This window comes from Eutrigla gurnardus, assembly GCF_963514095.1.
Source record: "Eutrigla gurnardus genome assembly, chromosome: 24".
Lineage (NCBI taxonomy): Eukaryota > Metazoa > Chordata > Actinopteri > Perciformes > Triglidae > Eutrigla > Eutrigla gurnardus.
Window position 1 is genome coordinate 9,699,944 of NC_139935.1, and position 15,691 is coordinate 9,715,634.

Here is a 15,691-nt window from a genome sequence, read left to right on the forward strand (position 1 = left end):
GCCATTTAAGGCTTTAAAAGCAAATAAAAGGATTTTAAAATGAATCCTAAAATGAACGGGCAGCCAGTGGAGGGAAGCTAAAATAGGTGAAATGTGCTCAAGCTTTCTTGTGCCAGTTAAAAGACGTGCAGCAGCATTTTGAACCAGTTGAAGACGGGCAATGGAGGACCCACTAACCCCCATATAAAGTCCATTGCAGTAATCCAGCCGAGTGGTCACAAAGGTGTGGATCACTGTTTCAAAATGTTGTCTCTGGAGGAGCGGTTTAATTTTTGCCAACTGCCTCAACTGAAAAAAGCTAGACTTCACCACAGCTTTAATCTGGCTGTCGAATTCAAGCTCTGCATCCACCTTTACCCCCAGATTGTTCACAATTGGCTTGTGATGTTATGCCAAAGAACCCAGGTCAACTAGGGGGGTCACAGAAGCGCCACCAAAGACCATGACCTCTGTCTTTTTTTCATTAAAATTACAAAAATTTAAAGACATCCAGGCTTTGATGTCATGTAGGCAGTCTGGTGGCTTAATATTGTAGAGGTCTTTCTTTTTAAGGGGGACATAGATCTGACTGTCATCCGCGTAACAATGAAAGGAAATGCCATGTTTCCTGAGAATCGAGCCAAGAGGGAGTAGATAGAGGGAAAATAAAATAGGGCCAAGCACAGAGCCCTGCGGTACCCCACATGAGAGCGGAGCAGTGGAGGACACAGACTCATCAATGCTGACACAGAACCATTCAAGTGCTGTGCCACTGATGCCCACCCACTGCTCTAAACGAGCAATCAGGATTTTATGGTCCACCGTATCAAATGCTGCAGTCAGATCTCCCTCTCTCTCTCCCTCTGTACATACAGTATGTACACATTTTCAAAACAATTGCTGTGTGACTTCAACCCAGAAGGGAAAAAACATGCCGTATCAAATGTAGAAATGTCCGTTGACATCCGTAAAATAAAAACGTAACAGATGAGATAAAAAAAGCACCTGATGATTGGTTTGAAGAGGATCAGCAGAGTCTTGATGAACATGGTGGGATGGACGATATAAAGAGCCTTGATGTTCTTCTTGTACCTGAAAACACACACATGATACTGGGATAAGGACACATCACATCATTTTAAAACAAGCATCGGCAATGTGCTTTTCATTTATAGGTGACTTTTTTCTGCTTGGTCATGTTTTTTTTTTTACTTATTATCCCCTGCCAGTGATGTTATTGACTTTATTTTAAAGGTCCCATATTATGAAAACCAGGTTTTCTCTGGTCTCTCCACCTATAAATGGGCCTCCCTGAGCCTGTCAACTCCCAGGACGAGGAAAACAAGCGACTCCTGCATGGTCTCTGCAGCCCCCCCACTGGTACAACGGCACTCCTACAAGCTGTTCTGATTCAGCTCCCGTCGTTACGTAATGAAGGGAGTCATTTGCATAGGCCGAACTCTTCTGATGATCGGAGATATCCGTGAGGGGGCGTTCATCACCGAGGTGAAGTTCGGTGTGTCCTGCGGTGAGACAGGAAGTGAGATATCGGTGTTTCACAATGTCGTCGCTCACAGCTAGACACGCAGATTGCTCTGTTGTTGGTTGTACAAATCAACATAAGTGCTTATATTCTGTCCCAGCTACAGAAGAACAGAAGAGACGGTGGTTGCGTTTCATTTTTAATGACAGTGTGCCGGCTACGGTCCGTGTTGTAGTGTGCTAACCACTTCACATCGGACTGCTTCAGTAACAAGGGTCAGTACAAAGCTGGCTTTGTAAAAGGATCTGTCCCAAGCCATAGCGATACATCCACGTAAACATTGGAGCATGCTACCGCTAGCGTAAGCGGCATCGTCTCTGTGACTCTCCAAGTAGGCGTTGACAGACGGAGCTCATTAGCATTTAAAGGCGGAGGCACAGTACCAGCCTGTTCTCAGCAGACCTCATTTAACTTTGCTCTCTGTCAGTGATGTTATTGACTTTGCCTCCTGTCAGTGATGTTATTGACTTTGCCTCCTGTCAGTGATGTTATTGACTTCCAGTCAGTGATGTTATTGACTTTGCCTCCTGTCTGTGATGTTATTGACTTTGCCTCCTGTCAGTGATGTTATTGACTTCCAGTCAGTGATGTTATTGACTTCCAGTCAGTGATGTTATTGACTTTGCCTCCTGTCAGTGATGTTATTGACTTCCAGTCAGTGATGTTATTGACTTCCAGTCAGTGATGTAATTGACTTTGCCTCCTGTCAGTGATGTTATTGACTTCCAGTCAGTGATGTTATTGACTTTGCCTCCTGTCTGTGATGTAATTGACTTTGCCTCCTGTCAGTGATGTTATTGACTTCCAGTCAGTGATGTTATTGACTTTGCCTCCTGTGATGTTATTGACTTCCTGTCAGTGATGTTATTGACTTTGCCTCCTGTGATGTTATTGACTTCCTGTCAGTGATGTTATTGACTTTGCCTCCTGTGATGTTATTGACTTTGCCTCCTGTGATGTTATTGACTTCCTGTCAGTGCTGTTATTGACTTTGCCTCCTGTGATGTTATTGACTTCCAGTCAGTGATGTTATTGACTTTGCCTCCTGTGATGTTATTGACTTCCTGTCAGTGCTGTTATTGACTTCCTGTCAGTGATGTTGTTAAGCTTACTTTCTGTCAAACTCTCTGTACGCATCTCGTAACCAGCCGAGAGACGGTTTGTTTTCACTCGTCAGACCATGATGGAAATAGATCAGGGTGTAGTCACTTTCAACATACTGATCCAGTGTTCCTTTAAGATACCTGGAAAACAAAACAAATTCATCTCAGTGTTTCAGCTCCTCACAGAAGCTGTGGTGAGAAAAAAAAACAATATTATGGGGAGAAAAACAACCAAAAGTGACATATCGGTTAACCCAGAACACCTAGAACCAACTAGTCCAGATGTGGAGAACATCTAAAAACCTGCCAGGAACAGCTTTAGTTCGTACATCAGCAGCTTTTGATGGTCCAGTTGGTGATGTGGAGGCATCCTGCACGCATTAAACACGATCACCTTCCTGCCAAAGTTGTCATCACCTGCAGACGCACAGAAAGTTACAGTTTTTGTTATCCCAAATGTGATTGTCATTAATGTGAAGGTCTGAGGTTGGAGGACTGACCTGCCACTTCGATGATTTGGTGTCTAGCAATGTCATAGTAGGGATGGTCCCAGGGCAGGTGAGGAGAGCTGGCGTCGAAGCGCTGGGAGATGTCTGTCTCTGAAAGCAACACACCAAAACAAAAACACATCTCACACACAGTCCTGAGTCAGCCAAATCCTCATACTGCAGGTCATTATACTAAAATAAAAAGTCACATATATACAGTCGGATTGGGAATCATGAATATATGGAATGAAATCTGGTGCATATACGCCTTCTGTTGTTCAGTTGTCTCTCGTTGATGCCAACAACAAGCCGATTCTACCGGTGCAGAAAACACAAGAACACAACAAGTGCAGTGGGACGTTTATCGCTAAAGATTTGCAGCCCTTTTCCGTAATTGCGGGCTTCTGTCACCCAATCAAAACGCTCGATCCGCACTACACTTTCAGCACTAACGTAATTCCAGACTTCTATAAAACAACACAAAGGCATTGAAGTGGAACTGGCTAAAGCACAGAGTCTAGCACTGACCCGGATAGTTGGCGCTCTAACAGAGAGTTATCTCACTGTGACGGTCCGCTATATGTCGGAGATGAAGAGCAGTACTCCAAACCATCCCCTGTATGAACGTCATATAAAGGCTACTGAAGTACAGAGATTTGTATTTAAATGGTGACTTTATGTTTTAAATATGTACATTTATGAAATTGTTTACCCCTTTTGTTCTATACCAGTCGTCAAGGCTAAGAAGCCCTTTTGCATTTGAAAGTGTAACATTTTTTTACATAGCTATTTACTTAATTGTACACTTGAATGTGTTTGAATGTAAAAAAAAAAAAAAACTTAGCTCATAAGCAAAATAAATAAATCATTTTCGAATACATAAATAGCATTTTTTTTCTCCTTGCGCACAAAATGTGTACTGAAACAGAACCAAACCCGTAACCCAAGAACCGAGGTAAACAGTGGGCCAACCGTATTGTTGCATCCCTAATTTATATACATATACATATATACACACACATTCATATATATAGTACACACACACAGGTCCCTCTCACCTGACTTGCTGAGAGTAGACTCATCGGGGGGCCACTGCTGGTCCTCTATGGTCGCCAGCTTAAGCTGTCCCAACTGTGCAGTCGCTGGGTCGTCCCCCAAATCTACCAGCAGCTCTGAAGACATCACAGACACGCCTGCAGAACACACACGCAAAGCTGTGACGTCCACAGGGTCCTGCAGGAGACAGAGACACCTCAGGTCAGCTGGGTCGTTAGACGCCTCAACATAATGCTGACTGAAACACTGCCATGTACTCTATAATATAATAATATCTGTTTTACTACAAAGACGACAAAAGTGCTTTCTTTCAAACTAACATGTAATATGTAAGCGCTTAAAACAAATAGCATATGGCATTGTTTGACCATTTGCAAAGATATTAATAACAAAAAAATGGTCGATTAAACATAAAACGCCTTTGGGCTTCGGGGGGCAATTACAATATTATTATTATTTGTTTTTGGAACTTTTTTGAGGCTTGACGTAAATGATGATGGGTTCTGGCAGGTGTCGACCAATCAGATGCCTCGATTTCTTTGACAGTGGCGTCCGAAGATCAACTTGAAGTAAGACAGTCATTTACCAGAATCGAAAAGAATAAATTTGTCTGTATTTTTCAGCTCTCTGAGGCCCCCTAGTGGAACCACCGTTGTTGTACAATACTCTCTGTTGTACGCAACATAGAAACACTGACAGTAACAGCTCTCCTCTCATATTACCAACATCTCCCTGTTTTCTAGTCCCTCTCATCTCCCAACCCCCACTTATTTAACCTTTCTCTCTCACACACAGCTCCCTGTGACGTGATGCTAGCTGACAGCATGTTGCTTTAAATAAATATCGCTACTAACCAACATACACAGTCGGCCTATTGCTGCCGAGCAGCTACAGACACAGTCAGCCTGTTTTGTCAGTAAGCCAGCAGCTGTGGGGAGGATGGAAGATGAGGAATGTGGATGATGTGAACAGTTACAGGTTCTTGCAGCCAGTATAAAGGCCTTCAAAGGCCTTTGAATTTTTGTTGAAAGACTTTTCGCCAAATTTCAACCAAAATCATGACTTTTGTCAAAAATGTTACTTTGGCTTTTTATAACTGTTTTGGACTTTAAAAGGCAACCAATAACGTGTTTTTTTTATGATTTTTTAAATCCTACATTTAGGAATTTTGTTGACTGACTTTTCTCCCAAATTATTGACCAAAATCATGATTCTCTTTGAAAAATTTGACGTTCGCTTTTTATGACTATTTTGATCGTACTACAATCAGGGCCTGATTTACTAAGATCCCAGATAAGGGGCGCTAAATTGCTTGCATGCACTAACAGATTGCACGCGCTGTTGGTTTGCGTGTTGTGGGGGATCAACTAAGATTGCTCGCGCAATGAATAACAGGCGCAAACGTGTTGGAAACCTATTTAAATGAGGTTTTTGCGTGTGTTACTAGTTTTCACCATGGAGAACGTGGGAGAGAGTAGGGGCAAACGAAAGATGACATTTGAAGCCATTGAATTGGAGGTGTTAGTGGAGGAGGCAAACAAACATATTCACAAGTTACAACAAAGAAACATTAATATCCAGGAGAAAGGCGATATGGGAGGATATCTGTGACAAAGTCAATGCTGTCAGCAAAACAAGAAGAACGGCCGATGAAGGAGATGAGGAGATGGCAAGATTTAAGAGCAAAGGAAAAAATGGCTTATAATAAAACCTCGGCAAATAAAACAGGTGGTGGATGCATTTAATTGATTTATTTTTACGCGCGCACTCAGGCGGGACAATCGTGCCATCGTTACGCACACCGGGCAGCTGGTCAGTGCTGTATCTGGGCGCCATCCTCGATCCCTGGCAAAAGGGATCGAGGATGGCGTACAGAGAGTCGGGAGGTCATGAAGCGAGTAGCCAAGAGAGGGAGGGGAGATCGCAGGAGGAGATGGACGCGCGTTATGCACTAGTGGACACCAGCGCAACCTGCGGAAATGTAAAGAAAATAGATAATGGCAATTTCAACATTAATTTTGTTTAAATTCAGGCTGGGGTTTCGTTTTATGGTGGCTGTTATTATCTGTTTTGTTTGGTTAGAGATAGTTAGGCTATACTGCCTATGGGCCACAATATATTCTGTTATGTTTGAGGAATGTGTTTTTCTCCTTGTTTAATTGTGTGAAAAATAAAACAAATGCAAACCTCTCAAATGGTTTATGAAAAATGGCTTTGAATCAGATTGGCCCGTGTCTGCAATCCCGCAGCATTGAGTTGTCCCACATGTGGCCAGTGTGGATTCTCCTCCACGTCCAAGGCATCATGCTCTATATGTCTCTATTATTTTTTCTTCAGTCATTCCAAAAATGTTGACGTGAGCAGAAAAGACTCGTTCTCTTGGTCGCCTTTCGTTGTGCCTATGACTCCTCCTCGCTACAACGACCACAGCCATGTGTGCGTAAAGCTGTGCCAGTTAATACATGACTTTCAAACGTGCTAAATAAAGACACAAAATCAGCGAACGCAATTAGTTCCAGGTTTGGTAGATCACATTGTGTGCGCTAAATGAATCTATTTGCATCTACTCCTCCTAATATTTTGCGTGTTCTGGCAGACGCGCCCATATTTACATATTCATTAAGGCAAACACGCTAAATGGATTGCGCGTGCTATTTTACGCAAACCTTTAGTAAATCAGGCCCTCAGACTTTAACGGGCATACGATACCATGGGTTTTTATGTCCTTTAAATCAAAACTACACCTCATACGACCCTGTTAATTGGAGAAGGCTTCAATAAATAGGAACCTATCCTCCCAGTTAAAACGGCATGACAGGTGTGCTGAACAAGAACATGGATAGCTGGCACAATCCATCAGAGAGGCTGAAAACAACACTATAGATCAAGTGAACCGAATGACACATATCACATTAAACAGCATTTAATAAGACTTTTCCTTGAAAATAGTAAGCGTTCAGGTGGAGAGTGGTACTGCAGCAGGGAGACGGAGAGGCTTCCAGAACAAAAACACACTAAATGATATTATGTTCAGGGCTGTACAGTGCGACACATATGTGGCGGCGGCAAAGAGGCGGAGGCTCCGCTTTTATATCCACGTCATAACGCTTTTGGTGCGTGTTTAAAACAGTAGGTTTCCTTCAAAAGACGAGCGTCAGACGCTGTCAGAGCGTTTATGAACAGTGTTTTACAGCTCCCTCTAAATGTCTCAAAGTAGGCTTTCAGGTAATTTCGCAGCATAACAGCGCCTTCCAGGTAAAAAAGACGTACGGCAAAATCTGGACGAAAAATGGCCCTGTTATTTCATCCCCGAATCCCATTCATAAACACAATATCTAATATCAGTTAACGAGTCGTTTTCCATTTCTCGTCTTCCGTTTTCAAAACGAATAACGGGATACGAGTCATTTTTCCGTTTTTCGTTCTTTTATTTTGAAGCGAAAAACGAGAAACGACTCGTTATCCGTTTTGTGATTGTTGACTTCAAAGCGAAAGTCGGATGGCCGCAACGTACACGGACCGTTTATCCAGTTAATCATTGTGTGCGTCTCACCCCTGACCCTCCCAACAAAAATCCTGCCCCCCCCTCTCGGAAAATAGTTTCGACGTCCATGACTTTGACCCGCCCAAGGTTGTGTAAAAATGGCTGGCCACTTCCCAGAGGGCCAGGAGGCCATTTACAAAGCAGTGGCAGCAGACAGTCTTTAGACTGGCAGTGTTTTAACGCCCGTTATGTAAAAATGAGTTAAAGTGTAATAAAGATGCTTCTTCTGCATTTTTAGGGTGTGCTACAACTCTCTGGTCCTGTGCTAAAAAACTGTCAGCCTCTGTAGCACTAGTGCTATGTGCTGAAAAAGTTAACGTACAGCCCTGATGTTCGGATGAAGTTGTGTGAGACGTTGATGAGGGGAAGCTGTTGAAATGAGGAAGACACCACGGTAACTGTAGAAAGCTCTGGGTGGGGTTGAAGTGGTGTTTGTGGAGTACCACTCTCCACCTGAACTGTTACTGGGAAGTTGTTCTCTGACCAAGATCTTCTTCTCTATTGAATTGTGGATCATAAACCAACCTTGAGCGCATCTCATACAAGCTTGTTTATCTCACCGCTTCCTGGTTATAAAGTCCAATCAGAGCCAGCCAGAGAACTTTTAACCAATGGGATGCAACCGAGGGAACATGCGTTCCTTGTGCCCATATTGAGGTTGGCGTATGGCCCAAATAAGGAGTCTCTTAAACTTGATATTACTGGCTAGCTCCACCAGGGCCACTTACGTAAACTGGAATCAGCCAGACACTAAAACAAGTGAACCCAGAGAAGTTAGATCGTTAAGACGCTGGCTGCAGACGCGCTAACGTTATGAACTCTTAAGCTTGTAGATCCACCGTATTCTGTTCTAGATCAGGGTTGCAAAAATTGCAAAATTGTAAACTTTCTATGGGATTAACGGGAATTCATGGGAATTAACCTGGAATTTACTAAATTGAAGGTTGGCTCTTAACAGGGATTTAAATATCAACAGAGCAACTCATAATGTGACTCAGTAGTGTGCTTGGCCATCCCGATTGGGCTGCAGGTAGCACCTCATGAATACAGCACCTCATGCATACAGGCACGTGGGGCCACATGAGGTCGGGCTAGCCCTGCACCAGAAGGAATCCAGGACCCACTGTACCAGGAGGAACCCAGGTTCCAATGCACCAGGAAGGAACCCAGGGCCCACTGCACCAGGAGGAACCCAGGACCCACAACACCAGGAGGAACCCAGGGCCCACAACACCAGGAGGAACCCAGGGCCCACTGCACCCGTGTAAGGTCTGACAATCTGAGGATTTCATCTCGGTACCAAACAGCAGTCAGGGTACAGTTGGCTATGACATGGAGGTCTGTGGGACCCTCCAAGGATATGCCAACCCAGACCATGACTGACACACCACCAAACCAGTCCTGCTGGATGATATTACAGCAGCACAACGTTCATCACCAGACTCTTCCACTCCTGTCACATGCTCAGTGTGAACCCGTTCTCAACTGTGAAGAGAGCGAGGCACCATTGGCAGATATGTGTGTGTGTGTGTGTGTGTGTGTGTGTGTGTGTGTGTGTGTTCTAAGTGATTCTGATGCTGACATCAGGAAGTGTTAAATCTCTGATGGAGTTACACAGCTGATCTCTTCTCCTTTAGTGCGACATATAACCTTCCCTTTTCATAGGCCACTGTGCGATCTGTTGACCGTTTTTGTTGAAAAGTTTAAATAAAAATCTTCATAATTCTAAAAGAAAATGTCAGGCAACATCAAAGATCAGAGAGCCGCGCCGCGCAAGAGGAGCAAACGATCCCACGTTAGCTATCGATATGCCGGCTGATAAAAGCAACAGGTGAGCAGCCAGGTAACTTGCGGAGTTCCTTTCCTTTAAGCCACAAAGTTACGGAAATAAACACGTTGAAATCATCTCGACTGCTGCTTTAAAAGCGAGCGACGCGGGCTAACTTTGCCTAAACGTTAGCCGGCAAAGGTTAAAAGCTAAAACGGGTCGGCAGACCTAACGTTAGTCCAGCGAGCTGGTTTACGTCACTGCGGATTCACAGACGTTTTATAGGAACACTACGGTGATTTAGCTCGTAAAGAGACTGATGAAAGCCGTGACAAATCAATGTTACACGTTCACGTTAACCTAGCCACACAATGTTACTGGACGACAACTGTCACACGGCGGCGAGCCTCGCGCAACACCTCGCCGCCATTTTTGTCTTTTCTATCACAGAACCCGTTACAACGTCGTAAAGCTTTAATCGACGTTACTTACGTTAATGTGAAACTGCCGTGTAATCAGTCGGTGGTCTTTGTGGCGTCTGAAGGCACCGTAGATGTGTTGACAGCAACAATCCGCGTCGACACCTCTTCCGCTTTGTTCCTTTCAAAATAAACGCGCCGTGCTGCGTATGTTCACATCCTTGTTGTGCTCGTTGCTGTATATGGTTTGTGCCTGTCAAAATAAAAGCACTGACAATGTATGGAAACTACAGCTGCAAGACTGCTGTAAAAGTGAAGCGACATCTCCAAATTCTCATTGTTTTTTTTCTTGATTATGTCGTAGATAATCAACACACAATGAAACATGTCTGTTTTCAGCATTTAAAGAGTAAATTTTTTTAATCTGCTATTACGATACGATACGATGTGTTTTTATTCATATCTTGCAATCATACATGTATAAATAAACATCTCATATGTAATCAGGATATGAACTAGGAAAAGGCCCCAAAAAGCTGCAAAAAGCTGCTTGTCAGCAGGGAAACCTGAGCAGAAGAGTAAAACACAGTATAGACAACATAATAAAAACATAAACAAAAGATATACAGTACATAAACCCCAGATATTGCAGCAGTATCCAAAAGGATACTGCCATGCCATCTCCCATACTGAGAAGAGTCAAGAATATTAAATTTGTCTATGTACTTAATTAGTCTGGTGTATACAATTTTTTCAAAAATTGTAGAAAGGGAGGGTAAAATTGAAATGGGCCTGTAATTATTTAAATCATTTTTATCACCAGACTTGTAGACCGGAACAATTTTTGCTATCTTGGCCATTTTTGGGACAGACCCCAGTGATAGTGACAGATTGATGCAGTGGGCCAAAGGATCCGCAATTTCGTTAATAATGGCTTTTAGGATAGTACTGCAGATATTGTCGGTTCCTGATGACTGAGATCTTTTCATGCTCCTGATAGTTTCAGATACTTCAATACAATTTGTTGGCATGAAGTAAAAGGAATTCTGTTTACCATCTTGTAAAAACTGGCTAAAAGAGGTATTCAAAGGTTGGACTATGTTCTTGGCAAGCTTTTCCCCAATAGAGACAAAATGAGAGTTTAGAACATATGTAAGATCAGCATCACCTGCCGCCACGTTTCTCTCACAGTTCAAGTCATCAGGTAACACAGGACTCTTTGGGCCCCTCCCGAGAACGTTGTTGAGCACCTGCCAGGTTTTTTTTCCATTGCCCTGTGATTTAGCCAGGAGTTCAGAGAAATGGTTTCGTTTGGCCTTTCTAATCATTTGTGTAAGTTTGTTTCTATTGTGTAAATATTATTTTATTTTCATGTAATGGGTTTTTAATGTAACGTTTATATAAATTATTTTTATGAGTAATAGATTTTTTGATGTCCCTCGTGATCCAGGCATTTTTATTTGTAGTGCCATTTGCAACAACTTTCTCAGGGATGGTGCTCTGCATGGAGTCCGTTATTTCATATATCAATAAGTTATAAGCGATGTCAGGATCACAGCAGCTGTAAATATGATCCCATGCTTTACTTTGCATGTTTTCACGTAAATTTGTTAGTGTTTTTAAGTTTAGAACCTTGGCTTTTTCTTTATATAGTAAAAATTTGAATTTGTTCGACAGATGCATGAAAAGAACAATAGGTAGATGTCAGAAATCTCCGAGAGTATTACACCAGAGTCAATACTCGCGTTTTCAATGTTTGTGATGAAATTGTCAATGATGCTACTGCTTCGATTCGTTACTCTTGTGAAAATACTTATGGTGGGAAAGAAGGAAAAAGAATGAAGTGTATTTATAAAGTCATTTTTTGTTGTATCATCTTTAGCAATGTCAATATTAAAGTCACCGAGTATGATACAATCTCTATTTCTATTGTTTATGTGATATAGTGTTGCTTCTAGTTTTAGTCTAAATATGTCCAGGTTGAAACTGAGCGGTCTGTAAATGATACCAATGATACGTTTTTTTCCGTTTATAGTATTCATCTCAACAAAGATCGAATCAGAGTAACCATCATTCACCATTAAGTCATCACATACATTTACACAATATTTGGATTTTACATACAAGCAAACTCCCTCTCCAAGATTATTAAAGTGAGCAGCCGTATTACAGGCTCTAAGCAGAAAGGCCTGGAGGAACTTTATCAGAAGCAGATGCTAAAAAGGGTTGAATCTATCATTTCAAATAGTTCTCATCCCTTACAGGCTGAATTTCAGATGTTGCCATCCGGATCACGCTTCAAACTCCCACAACTCAAGACCAACAGATATAAATACTCTTTTGTTCCCGCAGCCACTCTGCTTCTAAGTTCCATAAAGAACCATAGATAACATAGACAACACCCCCCCCCCCAACTCACACTTTGGATGTGCTGAGCCTCTTCCCTTATGAACATATGCATATGCATATGTGTGTGTATGTGTACGTATGTACAGTATATACATGTGCATATGTGCATGTGTACGTATATGTATGTGTGTATATGTGTGTGTATATATATACATATACATATATATATATATATATATATATATATATATATATATATATATATATATATATACATTATGTATTATATATTTTTTTTACATATATGGTGTGTGTATGGTGTTATGATTATTTTACATAACTATTTATGATTGTATAGTGTTTTTGTGATTGTGTGTGACTTGGATCTGTCGTACTACACTCTTAGAAATAAAAGTGCTAAGTAGAACCATATAAGGTTCTTCGGCTTGTCCTCATAGGAGAACCCTTTTTGGCTCCAGGTAGAACCTTTTATAAAGGTTCCACCTGGAACCCTTTTGGAAGGTTCTACCGAGAACCCCACATAAAGGGTTATACCAAGGGTATACGTCTAGAACCCACACAGGGAGTTCCACTAAGAACCCTTTCATTTTTCAAGGGTTTTATCTAGAACCCACAAAGGGAGTTCCACTAAGAACCCTTTCATATTTCAAGGGTTTCATCTAGAACCCACACAGGGAATTCCACTAAGAACCCTTTTGTTTTTCAAGGGTTTCATCTAGAACCTACAAAAGGAGTTCCACCAAGAACCCTTTCATGTTTCAAGGGTTTAATCTAGACCTCACACAGGGGGATCTAAAAACATCCCTTTTCAAAGGTTTTCACAAATAACTGTCTTGTCCTCTGAGGGTTCTATAAAGAACCATATTGTATTCTACAGATCAGATACGTTCATATTATATTGTGGTCATTTATCATGTTGACATTGAACAAACATTCAAAACATTTTAATGAGAAAAACATTTATTTAAATATAGTCCAACAGAACAGGCTGTGTAGGTCCCAGGGGAGAACAGGTCAAAAGTCAGCATAGGTCCAGTGGAATCAGCAACATGACAGGCCAGACACATAATGCTGTCCTCAGTCGTGGATTTGTGTAATCTCCAGCAACGGTGACATGGCAGAAAGGGGAGACAAAAAAGAGTTTTAGTTCCATCAATCCAAGGTGCATTTACTGTGCCTTATTGTAAGCTATCTACAAACAATAAAATAATGCATGGTCCAATGAAAGGAATCAGAGTACATACTGTATGTAGTTATCGTGACAGTGGAACAGAATCATGAGAAAGTGAGGGAACCCAACAACGTTTTCACATTGATTTAAATAATGTTAAAATACTTTTTATTGTTATGTTACAAGTACTCAAAATGTTACATATTGTAACAATAATGGAAATCTCAGCAAAACCCTCTTTTTCAAGCCAATGGCACACTTCGGCTTTCGTCCAAGCTGTGTAAGTCATTTCTACAAGAAAACAAACAAACAAGCAAACGAACAAAACATAACAAGAAACAAATGCTTAGTCCACCTTTCACCATAAAAGTCCTCAGCTAGGGTCAAGCATGCTGAAATAAGATATTATATTTAGCTCACCTTGATTCTCTGAAGTTTCTTCTGTTCTCTCTCTCTTCTGTTCTTATTTGTTCTGTTCTGTTCGCAGTAATCACTATTGGTATGTCACACCTGGTTTGTAGAGGGTGAAGACCAGACTATATGGTGCAATCCATGGGGCAACCAGCTCTTAACTCACACATGACAGCCACCATCGGGCCAGCTCACAGGCCCAACACACCAAACCTTGCCCTTTCCCCTGGGAGATCAAGGTTCAATTCCTGGCATCAACAAACCCTGATGTAGTAGCCCCAAAGTCAGTGTTACAATATGATTTTTTCATCAGTTAAGGCTTGGCCTCTGACATCAAAGACCTTTCTTTATCACTGAACTTTTGTGCAGCTTCACAACTTGACTAAGCCAGTCAGCAGGGTACAGCAGCCGTGGGATGAGGCCGATCATGGAAAAGTATGAGGAGGAGACAAATACATGAGTAAAATTGTCTGTAAAATAAGTGTTTAATTGTCTGTCACTAATCCACACATCATCTCAGTAGGCATTAACATGGTCACTCTTCATCAGCCAGGCCTTGAACTCACAACTTCAAACTGTATCTATAGATCACGTGACTTGTAACAAACTTTCAAAAGCCTTTGTCCAGTGAGTAGTATAGCTCACTTAGATGCCCCAGAAAGAGGGGTTATATCCTTGCTGTAGGGACCCAGGGTTCAATTCCCCTGGCTGTTTCTTTGCTGTGTGTCAATTTCCTCCTGAAGAAGGGAGTAGTGTAACTAAAAAATAAACACAATTATAGCTGCTGCGCAGCAATGGGTCGGGTCCGGACTATTTTTGGCAATTTTAGGCAATTCTGAGCAAGAAACAGGAGAATAGGAAGGCAAGACAGTTGACATTGTAATGTTGCACATTTTGCACCAGTTGAGGCTGAAATCCACAATTTTTGGAACCAAAGACCATTGTCTATCACACTGAGCTAATTGGCAAATGGCAACTCAACTGTGGCTTCACAAATTGAGTAAGCCATTCACTGTCGCGCAGGCAGATTTGAAAACACTGTAAACAAAATAAATAAATCAGTTTTTGGGATAAAAATTATGATATGTTTTTGTCAAACATCATCTACCATGACTCTAAAATCTTGTACATTTGTTACACAAAGACTACCACGTATTTTGATGTATTACCATTATCACCCTTGCTGGGGCTTGAACCCACATTGTCTGGCACCAAGAACCAGCTCCTAGCCAACTGAGCTAATTGTCTGGAAGTGCAATCAGCAAGGTATGATATCTGTCAACATGGGAATTGAACCTGTGACCTAAAAGCAGAAGTCACAGTTTGTACAGACAGAGCTAAACAGACACATGATCAGCTCCCTCTGTCTGACCACTGACATGAACCAAACCATGTCAACCTGGCTGTGTGAGTGAGTGTGGCGAGTCAGAGGAGGCCCCGATCTACACATTCTGCTGGATAGCTCAGTGGGTAATGGTACAGACTTTAGATTTGGAGGGTGGGGGTTAAAATCCCAGTCACAGCTAATCTTTGCCTGGGTCAACAAGATTGGCTGATGAAGGTCTTGCTTTCTTATAATTAATGGTTGTGAAAATAAATTGGTAACAGAACATTTCAGTTTCAGGACTGCCATTATTTGTATGTCTGATCAGAATGTGTAAGGTGATAGACTAGTATGGTGGACCTGATGATTCCACCCAGCTAGCAGGTTAGCTCAGTCACTACTGCCAGTGACTTTAGACTGGGTGGCAGGTGTTCAAATCGCAAGATGGGCAATTATGTTGCAGTTTGATCAACAGGATCTGGAGAAGAACAAATAAACAAAAAAATGGATATGAA

At 41.8% G+C, this 15,691-nt stretch overlaps 1 protein-coding gene across 1 annotated transcript in view; it reads right to left on the minus strand.

Annotated features, from left to right (window-relative positions):
- Positions 1–10,068, minus strand: part of arhgap1 (Rho GTPase activating protein 1) — a 15,001-nt gene extending 4,933 nt beyond the window's left edge. The window contains exons 1-6 of the mRNA XM_084004476.1: positions 9,974–10,068; positions 4,172–4,346; positions 3,126–3,224; positions 2,955–3,042; positions 2,635–2,766; positions 985–1,071 (exon numbers count right to left, since the gene is read on the minus strand). Of these exons, the coding sequence (XP_083860602.1) occupies positions 985–1,071; positions 2,635–2,766; positions 2,955–3,042; positions 3,126–3,224; positions 4,172–4,295 (530 nt within the window). The 5' untranslated portion in view covers positions 4,296–4,346; positions 9,974–10,068. The remainder of the gene's footprint in view (positions 1–984; positions 1,072–2,634; positions 2,767–2,954; positions 3,043–3,125; positions 3,225–4,171; positions 4,347–9,973) is intronic.
- Positions 10,069–15,691: the final 5,623 nt, after the last annotated feature.